Source organism: Ylistrum balloti, unplaced genomic scaffold (genome assembly GCF_031769215.1).
Source record: "Ylistrum balloti isolate Yb309-2 unplaced genomic scaffold, AGI_CSIRO_Ybal_v1 Utg369586, whole genome shotgun sequence".
Lineage (NCBI taxonomy): Eukaryota > Metazoa > Mollusca > Bivalvia > Pectinida > Pectinidae > Ylistrum > Ylistrum balloti.
Genome location: NW_026781874.1, coordinates 370,759 through 392,500, shown reverse-complemented (window position 1 = coordinate 392,500; position 21,742 = coordinate 370,759). Strand labels below are relative to the sequence as shown.

The 21,742-nt window shown below is 34.8% G+C and overlaps 1 protein-coding gene across 1 annotated transcript; it reads right to left on the bottom strand.

Moving 5' to 3' along the window:
* Nucleotides 1-9,720: 9,720 nt before the first annotated feature.
* LOC132544079 (mucin-22-like) lies at nucleotides 9,721-15,192 on the bottom strand. Its single transcript, XM_060207649.1, has 3 exons — nucleotides 14,967-15,192; nucleotides 10,933-11,315; nucleotides 9,721-10,269 (listed from the first exon to the last, which is right to left on the bottom strand). The coding sequence occupies exons 1-3, from the start codon at nucleotides 15,190-15,192 to the stop codon at nucleotides 9,721-9,723; spliced, it is 1,158 nt and encodes a 385-aa protein (XP_060063632.1).
* Between the last annotated feature and the right edge of the window lie 6,550 nt (nucleotides 15,193-21,742).

Sequence of the window (21,742 nt, the reverse complement as noted above, 5' to 3'; positions counted from 1 at the left end):
GAGTGAGGTTTAAATATTTCGGGTGGGGAGTTGGGCATGGACACTGATCTTCGATGTTTATGATTGGGCATTGAGTAAAAGATGGCGATTTACTAGGTGTTTGTTGACCGTCTGAAACAAAATTTTAGAAATGAAATTAAGATTGTACATATGACACAATTGAATAGCACATTTTAATACAAAAGGTTTATGATTAGATGCAGTGGGGTAAAATAATGAATTAAAATGGACAGATTACTGCTGTTTGGTCCTTCTAGACCTCGCCAGTTATGCAAAGGCCATGAAAACCATGAGATAATGGAGGACAGTCTAAACTAGTGAAAATAAAGGCTTATTCAGTCACGTAGAGAAATAGAAAGCATTATAAGTAAATTAACACGCAAAAGTAATGAGAAAAGTTTGAAGTTACTGTAAATTACTCAGATTTCGCGAATACTTTTTTTCGCGCATGTAGCTCTTTAGACGTATTCGTAAATGCATGGTTTCGCGAACATGGGACTGAAAATGACTTGAATTCACAAATGGTCAACTATTGGGAATTAAGACTTTGCAAGACTCAAGTATCGTTCACGAATGGTTTCATATTGGTCGCCATTTTATTTAGTAGAATCACGTGACTTTACCTGAAAAAAAAGTCTTCATTGAAAGGTAACAGGTATATGTTATTACAAGATGTGGAATTTAGAGATGAATCACCATGGATACCATCCAGACTTGCAAATTATATTTTCGTGGGGAATATGATTCTCCTCGAATGTTTAAACGAAAAGAAATTCCACGCGATAAATCATTTATAAATAATTCACAGTGTTGTTTTCCATTTTTTGAATTTGTAGGGAAGGTTAAATTTTTGTTACCCTGTGAAATTATATGTGAAATCATAGTAGTAAACGAAACATGAAGAATAATGATAATTTACTAAATGAGAATTTACATTTGAATAAGAAAACCAATAAACGTGAAAACATTCACTAGGGCAATTTGCACATATACAGCCAACTACGATTGTGATAACATTGATTAAGCAAAGGTTTCCCTTCAAATAAATATACAGCTATTGAAACGTTGTTTGTGAACCAAAACACCTTAATTATAAATAGTCATTGATCACTTGACTTCAGGTATAAAACATTTTCTATGGTAACAAGCAAACATGTATGATCAATTTTTTACCTTTTCGTTAAACATGGAATATATTATTGTAAACATGTGTCAGATTTACCTGTAAAACATGAGCCGCGAACAGGATGGTAACACAGCCCCGTATTAATACAGCATAGTGTACCGTTAGAACATGTCTTATTGTACCAACTGCCGTGATCACATTGGCGATATGTCGAATTATTGCTGGGGTTGCATTCATAAGAATCCCCATCGCATGAATCTACAGCAAATGAAAGTAACAGCACAAATGAGATATGAGAAATGATTATTTTCTAAGTGAACGAAATGTGTTGAATATTACATAACTGTCTTATCATATACGGAAATTAATGGGTTTTGTTCTCATATGTGTATCTAGTGGCGCCGTTTTAACAAAGCATGACCTTACCTCGGCTTTAAGTAATAAAATAAAATAGATCGATGCATTAAAAAAATGCATAAGCAGTCAGGATATTTAAAGAATTGTGGTTGTGATTCAGCTTACCTCCATTTGTTCCTGTAGTGATACAAACGGTTGTGCAGAGTACCAGTGTTAGGATCCAATACACGGCCTGAATTAATTAAGTCATATAAAGGTAACTATATGATTATTGATGTATTAAAAAAGGGAGAGAACATCACGGAAATTTGAAATAAATATACATATACATTAGTTTTTTTTTCATTTCAAATCATTGTATTTTTCATCAAAACCGTTCTCTCTGTTTGAAGCTGTATCAAGAGTAAATCATTTGTCCGCATACTTATTCATCAGCCATAAACCTACTTCCGCATCACAACAAGTTGGCGACGGTTAAGGTTCGCAAAACAGACCCCACAGTGTATTTCATTATATACTTAACAGTTGTGGCTTCGCAAACCTCGCGAAATAAGCCAACGTTAATCCCTTGCAAGAGAAAGTTGGGTTTCAGTAGGTACATAGATTTTGCAGTTGTTACAAGAGATTAAATGACGAGTAAAATCACATAAAAATACGATATTCACGGATCAGTAAAAAGCAAGTCAACCGCAACAACAGATTTTACCATCCTCATAATCGCTGGTCAGAGGACAAATTAAAAAACGTAGATCAGCTCAGTGTAAACAAATAATCATGCAGGATTTATATGCTTAATACCATCTCAACGTCGAATGTTAAGAAATACATCCTGAACCGCATACCAGACCAAGGTTATTAGGTTAACAATGAGGAGATATAATTCTTTCTCAACAACAACAATATTGTAACGTCATACGTGTAAGTCAAAATGATTAAAAAGCCAAAAGAAAGGACGAATAATGGGAAACAATATGCACTTCAAATGGGAAGTTTCTAACTATTTGGAGACTGCTAGGAATAAATAACATATGTACTCACAAACATGTGATTTGGTAAGCTCTGTACCGTTAACATGTGCTAAACATTCGCCTACAAAAGAGGACCTGATGCAAAGCAGAAAAAATTACGAATGTGGAAAGGTTTAGAGCATAGTGGACTGGATTCCTTTTCTTAGTTACCACCTACCACCGCTAGACTGCGCTCGGTGAAATTAAGACAGACCAGGGCCGCCATCTTGACCAAAATGACATCTTATCGTTGGTCGAGTTTGAGCTTCGCAATTTCTTCTGGTTTATATTTTTGGTAAATGTGTTGAAAACCATTAGGATATAGTTTATTTCAAATTCAACCATTATTTACATACTTAGTATATAAGTACTGTTTCAAATAAATGGCTCATATTTTGAAAATGCATTTATGATACGAGCCTTATAAGAGATCTTTCTGTCAGGATTTGCAATACATTTACCATGAATCTTTTAAACGTTATTAAACCAATTCCACAAACATTGTCGTGGGCAATAGGCTTAAATCCTTCAATGTATAATTTATTGTTTTTTTTTTTCCTTTTTTTAAATATCTAAGACGGCTCTATCTGCCTGCTTTTAACCAAAGCAACATTATTCATCACACACAATACAATCAAAGGTAACAGCATACCGTAAGTGTTTAGCTGTGTTATATGTAATGTATAGCATTGATATAGTGTGGTACACAGAGCATGCTTTTTGCCTGCTTAGTTCACTTCTGTGAATGTATTTTCACTGTGTCTGATGATAGTGAAGCAGGTCATTCCTTCCCAAGTCTAGATTTTTCACCTAATGAATGATACAACTAGTGTTTCATGGGACGAAACAACAGAGAATGTAGTCAAAATATGGCAAAATATATATTTTACTCCACTGAAGGATGCTCTTACATCAATTGAAATCCAGAAATGTGTTACTATAATAAGCTCATTAAGTAGGTTCGCGAAAAAAATACTTAAAGAACTGGATGTTGATTAAAAGAAACCAGAGTTTCTGTTTCAGTGTATGCTATACATCGGAATAATACTCCTCCTTCTTCTGAGGGGAATTGTTTCTCTCATCTCTTAAACATGGAATCCGTAAACGTGCGCTAAATGTTAAATGAACCTTATTTTAGTTGATATCAGTAAGTAGTTCCTTCAACTGCAAAACACATCAAGTGTTTTTTATGAAAAAGACGAAAAATCACCACTCGACAACATGAATACTTGAAGAAGCCGTTTTCTATCAAATTATGGAAATTATCACCTTGAAAATAATGTGAAAATCTACGCTGTACGTTTTTGTATATGTACATTTTGTATCAATTGGCTGTTCATGGAATAAATTTGATTTCACTTATTATTTTCTTTGAAATTCGAGACAACAGTGCTATATGATTATATTACAGAGTTTCCTTACATACCCCCCTTGTCGACTGCTATATCAGAGAACATAAACACATCTGAGTCAAACAAATGATAATTAATTTTCTTTATATTTTGAGTTGTGATCGATAACTTGTTATGAATGTTTAACGTAAAATGGCTATGTTTATTGGATGAAATCAATGACACACTTAACGTCAGCCACCAATTGTAAAGCGCAGGTAGAACAATTTTAAATGAAATATTGAGATGTTTCAGAATAATTCAGAAGAATAAAACAATAAAGAAGTATACGTAAGATATTTATCATATATATTTGATATGACAGAATAAATCTATTTGATTGATCGAAAACTTCAGATAGTCTCTGACGTTTTCTTCGTCAATAGTATTACAAAAGAATGAATCTCAATTAAGATATAATATAGACCACTCAATCAACAAATGAGAAACTATATCAGAACTCAGCTTTGTACAAAGTCTACTCATACTCTGTTCAGCTTCATTTGTCATCGATATGGTCAATTAGTTTCCAGCTATACATCGGAAAGGTCCGACATAAAATCAGGACCGGATAAGGGCCAATTGTTGCATGATTTTCAATGAATCTTTTTCACCTGACTTTTTGCAGAAATCTTGTTTCTATCATATAAATTCGTCAAAACAGCTTTGGTGAATCTTTTCCGTGAGCTCATTAGGTGTAAAACACGATCTGTGATTTGTTGGTTAAAAAAATATATCAATTTGACATTTGAATTATTTGATAAAAGTCTGGGAGAAAACTTATTTTCCTTTTCAACGTATTACCACATAAGAATATACATAGCCCGATGATGAATATTGTAAATCATACATATGGTGCATCACCACTTCTACTTCAACACTGCGAAGTAACTGTGATGGACAATCTTTACGAGAGACCAACGCACTACCTACAGGCGTACACTGAAGTAATATTACTTAGTCTACAGTTCACATCCATATAGGGTTACAGGCATTGTCGCAGACATAAAAATAGTTTTCCTGTTAAATAGTTTAGCCCTTTACAGTGTATACAAACAACTGCTAATCATTTGGGATGTATATTACCACTTTTATAATTTTGATATACAACTGTACTACAAGGTTTATAGTTTTGACATGACACACCACATTACATAACATAGGTGATTCTGGGTCTCAAGTATGAAGTTCAAGCGATAAGTGATGAAGGAGATCTAGGTCAAAAACCAAATTGTAGGTCACAGTGATCTACATTTGATACACGGCACACCACCTGACCAAACGTAAATGCATATTTAAGTATGAAATTCCAGTGACAAATAGTGTAGAGGAAAGTGCTTGTTATCAGCTGGAATAATTGTGCCAAATCCAAATCTGATACAAATTAAGGTAACATGATAATAATGAAAATAATACGAATTCTCATCAATATCATTATTAAAATAAAAAATAACAAGACGCATCTGACTGATAACTATTGTCATTAAACTATGATACTTACCATGGTTCTCGTACCTTTCCTGATCTGTTGTGTAACACTGGTTATGTTCTAGGGACCCAGTGATATCATATCACTATGGCACGTCCTGTTATGTAAACCTGGTCCTATCGGTTGATTTTGCATGGTTATAAATATTGAATGCTGTTGCTGTATGAAATTGTTGTGCTTGTTATCATATGTCACAATTGAGTATATAATTTTCCGGAAAAGCTTCTGGATATATAATATCTAAATTCAATCGACCAACACCATTATTAATTGATTTTCCAGACAGGTAGTTGTTGTATGCAGCAAAAGTCATCTTTAATGTAGGACTGTATAAACATGTGTAATGGTTATATATGCACATTTCATATTGCGAACTTGTAACATTATCCTCAAAGATGATGCCACTTAGTAGAAAATGCCCGTCACATGCCATCTCGAGTAATAAAGTGTCTTTCACAAGACACCACACCAGCAAAAACTGGTCTTTTTCTCAGCTTCTTAAAAAGAAAGACAAACCACCACGATGGTAATGGACAATAAAGAAAGAATTTTGTGACAATACTTTTGCTTTTGTTGCAGTTTATTTTGGAGATAATGTGGTTTCCCATTGTGTCACATGGCGCGCTTTCAATTACTATTTGGTTCTGTCACGTACTTCTGTATGTTACCTGGGGATTGTGGGGTTGTGTGGGTCACGTTAGCGGTTTTGTGAGCTGTAAGCAGGTTTCGCCTGTCCAGGTGAGCAGTGAGGCCGTTATTGATGTCACCTGTTTGCCGATTTCATGGTAAACTTGGCGTCCTTTTTGGCATATTGAAAAGGAGCCCAGATATCTGACTGGGGTAATTATTCTTTCTGTCTTTCGTAATATGCGGTTTCTGTGGTCATGAAATGTGCATATATAACCATTATACATGTTTATACAGTCCTACATTAATGATGACTTTTGCTGCATACAACAACTACCTGTCTGGAAAAGTCAATTAATAATGGTAGCAATGGTATATGACTTGTAAATGAACATGTATTTCCGCCTGTATTATGTAATTATTCTTTCTGTCTTTCGTAATATGCGGTTTCTGTGGTCATTTATTGCCATATTTTCCATGTCCCCATCATAGGTCAATCCATCTATTATTGGTGAGTATTCGTTCATGCGTAGTCAAATGCATATTTATTTTGTGGATATAACGTTGAATTTGCTCTTTTTGCCGTTGAAGTTCTTATTGTACATCTATGTTTGCTATTATGTTAATGACTTAGTTGTTGTATGACTGCTAACTACCCATAGAGTCGCCATATTTGTTTCATGTAGAGATATTGTACTTTTGTTGAATTTTGATATTGAATCTCATCACGCACCGTATAACGTAGTTCTTTTGCATTGTCATACATATAATATTATATAAATATTAGTAGCGAATAATGGGTTATCACTTAATTGTAATTTTAGGTTAGTTATGGTAACTATAACGAGAATGGATGGATGAGTGCTCAGTGTTCCTTTCGTTTATTTTCAAAGCTTCACATGGCGGGTACAACACAGTAAAGGATACAGAAGGTCAGCATTATTGGAGCACCAGGTCTTCCGCATCCACTAACTGGACCGACTTACGTTAAGGTCAGCTGCAGGAAGTATTGTCTCATGAACATGGTGACATGCAGTTCCTCAGGAGACTGCTTATTGGAGTTGATAGCCCAGCCTCCAGTCCCACAGAGGGGAGAGATGCGCGTTACGTTTGCATTACTAGCAACCCGTCAGTGAGATGGGAACTGTGAATCATGTCACTTACTTAGGAACTGAGAGTCGTTCCGCTAATTGCCACACTGTGGCTGTGTATTTGTGAGAGATTTCTGTCGGTGAAGAGACTGTAGCTATATTTACATGTTGCCAAAGTGTATGAATGGAGTATGATTGTGAGTGCGAGTATGTTGATAGTTTTCTGTGTGTTTTCTACGTAAACAAACTGTGGTATATGTTCATTGTGTTATAGTTCTGTGATGATTTCCGGATATGCTGGACAGAGGCTTGTCCCACGTTAAAAATGGTGCAACAGAATGGCTGCTTTTATTAGATTTTTTATCAACAATATTTTGACATTTAACACTTGTTATTGATCACTGTTAAGGACACTCACGTTTACAGGTTTGATATTGTAATTAATCTCTGTAAAGTGTCACATTTACAGGTGTGGTATTGCTATTGATTTCTGTTAAGGGACACATTGATAGGTTCAATAGTGTAATTTTATTTCTGTTAAGGTTCACAATTACAGGTGTGATATTGATTTTTATTTCTGTTAAGGGTAATTTTTTCCGGTGTGGTATTGTTATGCATTTCTGTTTAGTGCGACAGTTACAAGTGTGATTTTGTTATTAATGTCTATTAAGTCTCACTGATACAGGTGTGTCATTATCATTAATCTCTGTAATGGTCACTGTATCAGGTGTGATTTTATTATAAGCACTGGCGTAGGCAAGGGGGAAGCAAAATGACCGCCCCCCAATTGCCCCAGAGGCGACCTTTGTGAAACGTGTAAATCCGTTGAGTTTTTATTTTTTAAAATTTTTTATGGGGTGGAGGGGGGGGTCCCATTTTTCAGTTTTCTGCATCTGTATTTTTCATATCTATATTTCAGTGATTTTATCGATTTCTACTTGCATGCTGTCGAAACTAACACCACACAAACTACACTCAGCTCAGGTAATAGAATCAGAGCTCTCACTTTCCCGTTAGCCGCGATGGAAACGGATGCAACAAATTATATGACAGGTCAGATTACATTCATCCCAAAATAACCGAACACATTTAGAATTTTTGTGTTATGTATGTTGTCATTTACTGATATTTCTTATTGATTGTTATGTACATGTAGTCCGACATTATTTTGTTTCCATTTGTATCTTTTCTAACTTTCATTTATTTCAATACATTATATCGACTTATCCCAGTATTATTGTGTCGTGATTTTCCTTCAAAATACGCTCAAAATGCAGGAAATGGAGCCAAAATTTTAAAAATTTTCTGGGGGAGGGCCCCAGACCCCTCGCCAAAGCTTTGCGCCCTCGGCGCTCGCGACGCACGGCTTCGCCGGCGTTGCCAGATTTTTGCCCTCCACCCCCAACATAAGATCCTGGCTACGCCACTGATTATAAGCATAAGTAACAGCTTACTGTAGCAGGTGTGATAATATTATTTATATCTCTAAAGGTTTGCTGTAACAGGTTTGACATTGTTACACTTGTTTTGACCTCACTGTAACAGGTGTGATTTTTTTCAGGGGCATCAACGTTGAATCACTCAATAATTACTGCGAGAATGTCTACGATTTTTCCCAGTAGCATCAACGACACCTCACTTGAAAGTCATTGACAAAAATCTACAGGTTTTACAGTGGCATCACCGGTTCATTCATTCCACAATCACTTACAGAATGCTCACTTTTTCAGTGGCATCAACGGTTCTATAACACGACAATCACAAAGGGCATGTCTGCATCTTTTAACACGACAATTACACGACAATAACACGACAATCACAAAGGGCATGTCTGCCTTTTTTCAGTGGCATCAACGGTTCTATAACACGACAATCACAAAGGGCATGTCTGCCTTTTTTCAGTGGCATCAACGGTTCTATAACACGACAATTACAAAGGGCATGTCTGCCTTTTTCAGTGGCATCACCGGTTCTATGATTCGACAATCATTAAGAGAATATCGAAGAGTTTTTACAGTGCCACCGACGACTCCTCAATCATTCGACAGTCATTGACAAAAAATCCAGAGGTTTCCAAGATTTTTTCAGTGGCATCAACGAATCAACCACTCGGCAATCAGCGAAGGATTACTTAAAGTTACCCAAATTATATCAATCAATGAAAACTCTTGCCCTGTATTTGACAATCTTTGAAAACCGTTAATGTGTTGTAAAAAATTAATGATCGTCTTCATGAACCTGGACTTTAAACAATCAACAAAATGGATTAAATACTTTTGCTATTGAGGTTATAAAAGCGACTTGGATGCTTTTTGACCACGTCAACAAGGATACTGATATAGATAAATAATTATACTTTGTGGTCAATGTAGTCCTTATATTTCATAATGATATGTGTTATCATGTAATCGGATCAGAAAAAAAAACAGCAAGCATTTTCAATTTGAATCAAAGGTATAGGAATAGGACATATTTAACCATCTGTTCTAATCACTTGATTCCGAAACTGACGAGAAATAAACAAAGATTGCTTTTACGCATCATGTTTTCATTAAATTTGAATGATTATTATGAAATATAAATATCGATATAGGAACATCAGGAAATAAAAACGTTGAATAGATTGATATGATCAGTGTGATATCAGCCGTGTCAGGTCCATTATCAAAACAAAAAGTATAGGTGCAATAACTAGCAAGGTTGATGCATATCCGATTGACTGTGATGATCCACGTGTGTCCCTTGCACATGATTTCTTTCGGTGTGTTGAGGTCAAGGATGTGACATCTAAAATCATTTGCTTTTTCATTTGTCTTATCAGTGTTTTGAAGGCTACATCGCCAATGTTGAAATATCCAGTACCAGTGCAGTTGCACGAACACATCTCTCCATTTAGAAATGTCGAAGCAATGCTCTGTGTAGCATTATCTGTTGTCGATACTGACGCTGTCTCACTAAATGTATAAGAAGTGACTGTTGATTTGGTGTCAAATGTCACTGTACCTTGTGTATTTGTTGTGGTTGTTGTTGTGTCATATGTTGACGTCTCCTGTGTGTCTGTTGTTGTTTCCTGTGTGTTTGTTGTAGTTGTCGCCTGTGTGTCTGTTGCTGTTTCCTGTGTGTCTGTTGTTATCGCCTGCGCGTCTGTTGTAATTTCCGGTGTGACTGTTGCAGTTGTCGCCTGTGTGTCTGTTGTTGTTTCATGTGTGTCTGTTGTTGTTTCATGTGTGTCTGTTGTTGTTATCGCATGCGCGTCTATTGTAGTTTCCGATGTGACTGTTGCAGTTGTCGCCTGTGTGTCTGTTGTTGTTTCCTGTGTGACTGTTGTAGTTGTCGTTCGTGTGTCTGTTGTAGTTGTCGCCTGTGTGTCTGTTGCTGTTTCCTGTGTGTCTGTTGTTATTTCCTGTGTGTCTGTTGTAGTTGTCGTTCGTGTGTCTGTTGTAGTTGTCGCCTGTGTGTCTGTTGCTGTTTCCTGTGTGTCTGTTTCAGTTTTCGCATGTGTGTCTGTTGTTGTTTCCTGTTTGTCTGTTGTAGTTGTCGCCTGTGTGTCTGTTATAGTTGTCGCCTGTGTGCCTGTTGTTGTTTCCTGTTTGTCTGTTGTAGTTGTCGCCTGTGTGTCTGTTGTTGTTTCCTGTGTGTCTGTTGTAGTTCTTGCATGTGTGTCTGTTTTTGTTTCATGTGTGTCTGTTTCAGTTTTCGCCTGTGTGTCTGTTGTTGTTTCCTGTTTGTATGTTGTAGTTGTCGCCTGTGTGTCTGTTGTAGTTGTCGCCTGTGTGTCTGTTGTTGTTTCCTGTGTGTCTGTTGTTGTTATCGCATGCGCGTCTGTTGTAGTTTCCGGTGTGACTGTTGCAGTTGTCGCATGTGTGTCTGTTGTTGTTTCCTGTGTGACTGTTGCAGTTGTCGCCTGTGTGTCTGTTGTTATTTCCTGTGTGTCTGTTGTAGTTGTCGTTCGTGTGTCTGTTGTAGTTGTCGCCTGTGTGTCTGTTTTTGTTTCCTGTGTGTCTGTTTCAGTTTTCGCCTGTGTGTCTGTTGTTGTTTCCTGTTTGTCTGTTGTAGTTGTCGCCTGTGTGTCTGTTGCAGTTGTCGCCTGTGTGTCTGTTGTTGTTTCCTGTTTGTCTGTTGTAGTTGTCGCCTGTGTGTCTGTTGTTGTTTCCTGTGTGTCTGTTGTGGTTCTTGCATGTGTGTCTGGTGTTGACCTCGCCTGTGTTCTTGCCGTTGTCCTTGTTTCTGTAACAGATGTAATCATGTTGTAGGTTTACCACACATATGAAAAACACGTTTCAATAGAAGTTTAGAATCAGATACATTAAAGACAAATAATAATCAACTTAATAATACAGATGTTTTGTCCTTTAAAGATTAACTTTGAAAACCTAGGAGGTAATCCAAAGTAATGGAAAGTTAAATAAAGTCTGATGAGGAGGTGCACTAGCCCTGAAATAGAATACGATTTTGTAAATTTCCATTAATACATGTTTATTCTATTTATGAATAATTAAAAGTAAATATCTATCACACCATTGACTGTCTCGTGAACAGTTTTGAGTTTCCTACTGTATATTAATTAGTCATTTAATGGTTTAGTATTGCACTAATTGCAACAGAATTTATCATCATATGTCCATTATGATTGACATATACATATACAGTAACAGTAGAAGGGTTTTTCGGCAGTTAACATTGAAAAAGCGTTATTTATGACAAAATAGTCAAAACCTCACTAGAAAATAACTCATTCGAAAAATTGCTCCAGGAATATTGCTAAAAGGCATTCAAATGTTAAACAGTTTAAAGAATTGAATACACATCAAAACATTTTTATTGGACTGCATTGATCTTCTGTCTACTCGAGAACTAAAAACCCATTTTGAAACTGTTCAGATTTGTAGAAGTCTATGTTATCTGAAAAAATTTGGTCTATATAATAGACTATGACTTACCATTTTAGTCTTTTATGATAATATACTCTTTAAAATTTTTTGGCATTTGTTTTAGTTTGCAGGATTTCCTTTTTGGATCGCTGTGTGTTTTATTGGTTGATGGCCCTAATTACTTTTCATGCGTTGACGGGCCGTTAACTATGTCATTATGATAATAATAATTATTATTATATCAACACTTAAAATATGGTTTATAAATTGAAGAGTTTCATAAATGAGGGACTTTGTTTCCATACATCTAACGGACCTAATTGGACATCGCAAACACGGGTGAATATCTGAGGTGTTTGGTATGATGCTCCCTACTCGTGATGATTTGTGTTTTTTTTTGTTTTGTTTTTGGAAACTCAGAATGGGACTGCTTGGTGGTCTTAGGTCAACATGTACCTTGCTGATGGCGGAGTGGTAGACTCGGTTAACCGATTCCGCTCACCAAATATCATAAGCATAATATCAACTGTTTAAAAGATATTTAAACGTCATTCTGTGCATGTTATTCGTAGCAGAAATTCTAGTTTATGATTTTTTCACAAAACTAATGTTAAGCATTACTGATGCAAAACATTAACACTTATAGTGTTATCTTTCAGTTTCTTGGCGTGCTATTAGGTCACATTGATCGGTGAAATTGCTTACGCATCATGAATATACTTGTTTTCTTTGTATATCTTGGTTTAAAAAGATACAATATTAACACATTAGGTCAATAGAATCAAGATATATCATAAGAACCTAACCCTTGATCATAGTGAAGATGAAAGGGATATGGTTAGGGGTAATAGCAGATTTGTAAATGAGAAAGAGATTATTTATGTGAACATCAAGGTAAGTATGTAGATATCATTAAAACACAATTTATCATGTACCTATCAAATTATAGTTTTTGTTAAAGTCGTGTAAGAGTTATGTCCCTTCTTTGATAAACAATTAAAATTTGTACTATGCGTATCTTTTTACCCTAAACCCTAGAATTATAGGCACAAGTATTGATATATTCGTATTTACGTACAAAGCAATTAACATGATGTTGCGATGAAATCGAAGAAATTACGGTAAAATAAAAGAAATCATTTTAATTTTGGTAACATTTTTTTGAGTATTAGTACATTGACGATGTTCTTGTACAGTATACGTTACGTGCAGTAGTAAACCGCCTATGACAGCACATCGAGAGTTGCCAGAATAATAATAAAGGGTTATATTAACGATCATATTTAACAAATAAAAATAATGATTACTTCCCCAAAATGCGTATACGTATACGTTTCATTATCTGGGTTAGTATATTTATATATAGTTATTGTAGATACCTCTTATATCCAGATAATAATGCATTGTCAACATTGCGATATATACACCAATAGTAGCAAATACACGTGCTAGAATATTCATATATTATCACAAATGCGAGGGAGCTTTGTTGTGTCTACCAGAATCGGGATACAAAATGTAAAAGCGATGTTTGATGATTGTAAGCATTTTGCATATATGTTGAGATATTGCTGAAAGTAGATGATATTTGAGCAGCTATTAACTTGGAAAGTCCCGTTCTTGTCAATGTTTCATTAAAGACATCTTGCAATTACTGGTTGTAATGATGTCCCTTTTGGAAAAGTACTCAATAGCAATCAATACATTAGAAACTACGAATACCTTAATCAATATTATGGGGAAGTCTTGCTGTCGTAATTATTTCATCAGGAAATATTTTCTTGTGTAAAGTTTATTACGAGATATCACTAGTTTAGTGGTGCTTTTGCTATTTACATTGCTCTCATTTCGGAACATGACATTATTTACTTACCAAGAATAACATGACGGTGAAGTCGATGAAGCAAAAGACGCTTACAATTTCGGAACACCTGCTCTTCTTATCTTTGTACGTTTTTATAGAAGTCTTTATGTAAACATATTTTGTTCATAATGTGCCCTAGAATAATCTAATTTGAGTTTGTATTAGGATTATATAAGCATTTCAATGTTTTCTTTGCTGTTTTCCAACACCGAATAGTGCATTTATCATAGAAAATATTGCAAGTATTTGTTGGCTATATTCTGGACAATATACATGAGATTTGTTCATGCCACCATATGAGACATTTTCTTTGAGAAACACAAATCATCCAGAGTGGAAATCGTTGAACTAACACCTTTAAATATTTGAACAAGCATGCGAATCCAAGCGCTCTACCCACTCAGCTACTGTGGTCCCCAGTTTAAGGAGCGCTTAGGTGGCAGGACACATTATTTCATAAAATGTGTGTATTTCAGTAGTAAATAAATTCTAATGTAAACGTGGGAATCATTCTTTTGCTATGATTAATATGTAGGCAAGGTAGGGTCGAGGCAAGTTCTTGTTGCAGCATTAAACACGAAATTCCCGTGGAATGATATTTCACTGATAATGCCATCAAAATATTTGTAGAATTTGTTTGGATCACTGTCATAGCATCTCTGGTAAAATAAAAATGTCACACTTTCCAAAATATTTAATTATATTGAGGTAGAATATTAAAAAAAAAACAAAAAAACTTATCCTTGTACTGACCCAATCCTGTCGTTATATATAGCTAGTAAATCTCGCAGTGATTTCATGGTCACAAAAATATATTTTCTTATATCGTTACTGTTTCTGATTCGTCTTGATGTTCGAAAAATATTGATTGATATTTTTGCCCATGACGTACAATGTAGAATTTTTCATTGATAAATTTCAATAGCAATTCACTTTAATGAGGACCGGATTGTTCGGAAACAGCATAATTTAAACAACGATGTATACAACAAACTGCCGAAACGAAAATTTTAATTGCAACAAATACATGTCAATATTGACGAGACTACGTTTTAGTTGAAATAGTGATTTTATTAAACAAATATTTGCGCCGTCATTCAGCATAGAAGAGGAAACGTAATACAAACAAAACACTAATCGTACCTGAACTTCCTTGACAGGGAGAATACACTGGTGAGTCTTCAAAAACACACGTATATAAGAACGGATCCCACACCAGGCTGTCAATGCAGGATCGATAGATCCATGCACCATTTTCACATACGTAGTACACTTGAGGATCTGTCGGATCACATCTGAATTCCACACCGTTGCAAGCATTCGCTACTTTGGGGACAAAAACGGAACTTTCATTATTGGAAGTTATCATAAATATAATATTTTTTTAAAACTATTAATGAAGTTATAAGTTAGTAGGTTATTAACTCTCAGACGTTTTGCACTGTTTTGACGTATTGTTACGAGACGAGTTCTAATATCTAAGGATGGTCTTTTAATCGTCCATATATAGAACGCAAGGTTTCCGAATTACCGAACAATATATACCTGACACAAAACTCCTAGTTTACACCATATCGTGATTTACCTTAATATAGCTTTCTTCAATTGCAGGGTAATTTTGGACATAAATATTTTGATTTGTAATTAAACAGATTAGGATTATGTTTATAATGAATTTAAAAACGCGAGACGACATACTTGTTTAATGTTTTCCCGTCCGTACATATTAGCTGGTTCATAGGATACACTATACAATTTTACAATATTTTTACTTTTAAAATTCAGAAATTGTCTCGAAAGCACAATAAGGTTTAGAGTTCCTTCAGGGACAATGGAATTTTGCATTTAGTGAAAAGGTCCATAGGGACTGTGCTACGACACATTTAGTGTCATAACCACAGGAGTATGACACGGTTCAGGCTTTCATAAAAAAAATATCTAAACCACTCGCCTTTGTGGGGAAGACATTTTGTCATGTCTTTGTGGCGTTTTTTTGTTAACCCCATATTGGCTTTTTATTATAAATACTGAAAAAATAATCTTTTGTTCATTTTATGGTTTATGTAACTGTAAGATATGTTTTTCATTTCCTAAATAAATACAAAGTCACCCTGTCTGTAAGGGTGGCCTTTTTCATTCATATTCATTGTTGTGTCGTTTCTTGTCGTAGTGTGCAGATACATAAAAATATTTAAACCACAACGTACATTATCAAATGATATACTGTTTGCTGAACAAGGCTCATTTTGACTATATGGTGGTTTCAACATTGAAAATTATGATTTGTTTTTACATTTTTGCAGCTAAGACAATTTTTAATGAACTGAAGTATGTACTTCCAGTTTGAATGCACCAAAAATCTTTATATATTACTTGGCACTTTCTGTCAAGAATATTTAGTGAACATTGCAGGAAAATAGAGAACTAGTAAATGTCATTTAAAAGCTTAAATATTAGTTATTCAAATTTAGCCCTTTTTGTTAGGGTTTGACAAGGGCCAGTATTTCCTCCAAAAATCTGTTAAAACAATAATGTACATAGTCATAAGTTGTCAGTTGTTAATAAGTAAATTATGATACAAGTTTCAATGTCAAAAATTAATAGAGATATTGTGAACTAATAAAAATTAACAGTCTCAAACTTAAGAAAATGACAAGTTTTCCACATAACAAAAAGTTTTCTTGAAAGAAAAAAACCCATTTTTTTAGCGCACCAAATATTTGTATCAAAATTCATTTGGCTCATTATCGGAAGACACTGAAAATTTACTATATTTCAAGAAATTGCATGTTCATAAGATGATAATATCGTTTTAGAGGCATGTAAACGATCCTTGTAATATATTATCTCTACAACATTTTTCTGGAGAAAGTGCCAATAGTCTTGATCAAAAGAGAAAATATAAAACCTGGTTTTATAATTACCTCTTACGTTGTGTTGGTATATTTAATAATTCCAAGGAGGTGATTTCATTGTACTGACTTCACAAAATGTTATATGCTACAAATGCGTTGAAGGAGTTTTTGCCTGTTCAGGTGCATGTGATGTCTTAAGTAGTAAAGAATTGAGGCAACACGAGTACACATACCAGATGTTCTCTAGCCTACAGGACGGATGCAATAATAAAATTTCACATGATCGTCAGGATCATGCTCGTCAACCTGAATCCAAACGTTTTATTTGGTTTAAGGCTTGTGACGTGAACGGATCTGTCCACAAACAAGATCATCTGCATGCTGGTAAACACAGACTTCATAGTCACCACATTCTGTTTGGTGCTCAGAAATGTAACCAGGCGACAGCGTGATCTGATATATGTCGCACGCAATCGTCTTCAGGTATTCTAAAATCAAGTGAGGAAATGGAACGTTGGATGCTTCCAGCTTCTTCCGCTCTAATTTTTCCCTGCGCGACATGTATGAATCGTCCTCAAACCTCTTTGCTAGGAGATTGTCTTCTTTCACACGTACAAGCATGCGTTGTGCCATCTTTATGTCTCGTTGCTCACGCTCTACTTCAGGCTAGGATATTTATCGTATAAGGATGTTAAGAATGCTTAACAATGCGGACCAGCTTGTCAATAACTTGGATGAAGTTATTGGATGGTTGTTGGTTCCTGAAAAGCACCCATCATTTAAACGGTCGTGGTACAATTCATTAATTCATCTAGTTTTGGGCACAAACGATCAGATCATTGCTTGCCAGCTGGCAAGAATATCACTAAAACCTCTGTCTACTATGACATTGTCACTGTCGTGCAGCAAATGCTTAAGAACATTCAGTAATGGGCTTTTTTATTGTTGTATCAATGATGCCTCCATCACAAGGGTCAATAGTGTTCAAAACATATTCATCGGGCAACAAAATGGACATGAATTCAAGTAGTTTCGTTTTTTCTTTCCTCCATAGGAAGCCGTCTGGAATTGATGGACATTTCTCTTGTTGATGTAAATATATGTACCTTCAAATATGATGATGACCTTTCTCCCGTAAAATGCTTTTGTGAAAGCTATGTTGAGTGTAAGGGCCTCTTCACGTGAGATATGGGAAGTACAAAGGAATCTGGGCACAATTATTCTGTACAGAATATCTACAACTTTGTGAAAAAAATCTAGATAGTAAGGTTTGGGATACATATGTAAAGACAGTCATTTCATTCCATGATAAATTGGCTTTTTTATTTTGCCCATAAGTAGAAGAATGTATCTGGCAAACATAAACTGTCAGTCTGAATCAGACACGTTCCTAAACCGCAATTTTGGTGAATTGCTTTGAGTGGATACCTCGTGAATGAGTGCAAGTAGATCATTTATGACTAATGCTGAAATAGTGTCATCCAATTTATCTCGTAGTGAACTTCGGTTTACTCTATAGTATCGGGATGTAAAAAAAAAACTCCCAATGAGGTGTTCAGGACAATACGAACATCGGGAGAGCACCAAAGTCTATGTTTGATGACTAGACTGTGGCGTGCAGATTCGGGTATATTTACCCATTTGTCATTATTACTAAGACTACAGATTGTCGTCACTCAAATGTGGGATAGTGTCTGTGAATGTCTCAGCATTATCTGCATTGCCACTAGTGATATTCCCGGACTATATTCTGAAGATGGAGCTTCGTCATATCTGGAGTAGACATTGTTTGTATCTGGTCTTGGTCTTTATTTTAGATACATTGTATAATACCTTTTTCAAATCTTGTTATCGGTTTCCACTGATAAGTTCTCGTTTTAGTCTACTATTATGTTGTGAATCAAGACTCCTAGGCAATTTTTGGGTTAAGTCATTGTCTTTGAAACTTGTGTGGCAATTTTTAATGATGCCCTTGTTACCATTTTGATGCAATTACTTGATTGCTTTGAATATTGGTACAAGATACTTGTACATGCTGATATATTGTTCTTCCTCTCACTACCAAATGACGAGCTGTATGAATTCAAGAATCATTAATATAGTATAATATACTACAGGAATTAGATGAAATAAGTCCACACTCTGTTACTGTTCAGGCATGTCTTTTATGTAAGACGACTATTTTGGCATCACTGTTTTTCGATAACTACCTCTAGGCTCTATATACATATGTAAGCCCTGTTCGTTGTTGTTGGTTTAAACAATATTTTATTTCCAGATTTTCATTTACAACATACACATACACACATTATAAAATTGAAAATGGATCTGGCAACAAAATTATAAATCGTATATTAAGCCATCTCTTGTTGTTGTTATATTACATCATTTTAATACATACAATTCAATGAAAATTGTAAATGATAAAAGTTCGCAAATTAAAGTTAAAATATTTTTTCGGTAAACCGTTGCTTTGTCATAATACTGTTTTATGATAGATAATTTTACTCTTCTTCATTGCATTTTCTTGAATAGTAACTTTGATCAAGCCTTTGAATAGCAATTTTTCAAGTTCTCATTTTTTTCTGAAATTTCCGCTAATACATTTCAGATGAGAAAAATGATTTGAGAAAAATATTTGAAAATGAAAATAGATTTTTCTTTCAGTCTCCAGCCTTCATAAACTTATCCTCTGGTGGGAACACAATGCCCAAAAATTTCCTTATCTTAGAACCTGTTTGAAAATGTCATATTTTTTTAAAGTTCGAGATGATTAACTTTTATTAATTAACATTATCTATATTCATTTTTGGCATGGGAACTTGAAGCAGAATGTACTTATTAAGAACTGATATCATATTAATATGTACACCATTGTTTTCACCGATTTTTGGAAGAAATATTGACCCCTAAAATATAAACACTAATATTTTGGCTTTTGAATGGCACCTTTACTGCTTCTGATTTTTTTCACAAGTGTTCTTGACATAAAGGGTTGTGCACCCAAACTTGAAGTACTTGCTTCAGTTCTTTGAAAAATTGTCTTAGTAATAATGTCATAAATATATGTATCAAACAAAATAATTCATACTTTTTCCATTTTGAAACTATATGATTCTTTTTTATCCGCAATATTTTTATACACATTTACCATCATATTGTCTCACTGATCCTTGCTTATCAAGCAGTATGTCATTTGGAAATGGTTTTGATACTTTTTTCAGATGAAAAACTGAACCCTGTCATACCCTTCAGTTACTACACTAAATAGGTCGTAGCAAAGGCCACTCACGGTGCTCCATATACCACCTGTGTTTATTTAATTGGATGCTCGGACAAAACGTCTTTGTTCCTGAGAGAGATCAATTGATAAGATTTAAATGTAAATATTTTCAATACCTTTCTTATCATCGGGTTGTTAGGAAGCAATATCATTTGAACAACAATGTAAACAGCAAAATTCTACAGGGGAAAATAACTACAACAGATGCACTTCAGTATTGATGAGATGACATTAAAGTTGAAATAGCGATTATGGTGAACAAACATCATTAAGCATAGGAGAGGACACGTAATACAAACCACACTTATTTTACCTGAACTTTCTTGACAGGGAGAGTACACTGGTGAGTCTTCAAAAACACACGCATATGAGAACGTATCCCACAACTGGTTTTCTTTGCAGGATTGAAAGATCCACGCACCATTTTCACATACGTAGTACACTTGAGGATCTGTCACATCACACCTGAATTCCGTACCGGTGCAAGCATTGGCTACTTTTGAAAAAAAACAAGCATCAAGTAAATAGGTGATTAACTCTCCGGGTAACAAACAATTAATTAACATCATTCTACGTAATTAAATAGTTTGCACCCATACAACCGTCGTTCTCATCATTCATGCACCCGTCAAAGAAAAAGTGGGTGAACATGCGTTTGCAACATACAAATCGTGATTAGATTATTTTAAGCAATTGCTCCATGATTATATGTCTCTTATAAAGTTTTCCAGCAAACGATATAAAAACACCATTACAATATAAAAGATTTTCGTATGTATCGGATATAAACGGATTTGAAACTATTATAAGTTATAACTATATGGTATGGTACTAAGTATGCATATCGTTTATCAGTCTTTATCACCAAAACAAGAAGGCCTACAGGCGATTGGGAATTTAGAGTCGCTCCGTCTTAGTGAAAATACAACCAACCAAATCAATAGATACATATATGAATAGATAAATTTATTTAGCAAATAAGACTGAAATTAAAGAATCAGATTTCGTGTACTTCACAAAATGAAAATCATACTCCACGTATTTTTTGTTATTTGACTGGGTTTACGAAAAAGCACTGTCGATTTCTTACAATATCTGTACATTAAGAATCTAAAACTGTTTAAACCATTGCTTGCCGTTTTGGCATAGTTTGAAAACGGTTTCAGAGTTAACCAGACTTATTGCCCTGTTGTGACGTAACGCTACGAGGCGATTTCCAATATCTGATATTTAGGGATGGTCTTTAAATCGTCCACATATAGGTTTCCGCAGCATTGTAAGTGCCAAAAAACTCCCAGTTTAAACCATATCGTGATTGACGTTACTACAGCTTTTTCAACTTTAGGGTAATTTTTGAACAAAAATACCTTGATCTGTATATGAATATATCAGGATTTTATCTTAATACATTAAAATCGCGAGACGACGTACTTGATAAATTGTGACATTTTTTGGTTGTAGTTATGACAATGTTTTCATTTCGACTTCAAACCGATATTTTACAACCGGGAACAACTGTTTTTTTTTTTTTTTTTTTTCAAATTTCGCTGAATTGACCAACTTAAAGAAAAATCTCAGTCCAAAAGCAAACTTATGGAATGTTTTCCTGTCCGTACGTTTAAACTGGTTCATAGGATACGCTACAAAGTATTTACGTTTTAAATTTAGAAATTGTTTCGAAAGTGCGATGAGGAAATTAAAGCAAAGACAACGGATAAGTTTTGATTGTAAGTATTTTCATCAGCATTAGAGAAATTTCATTGAAACATTAACAGCTAGTT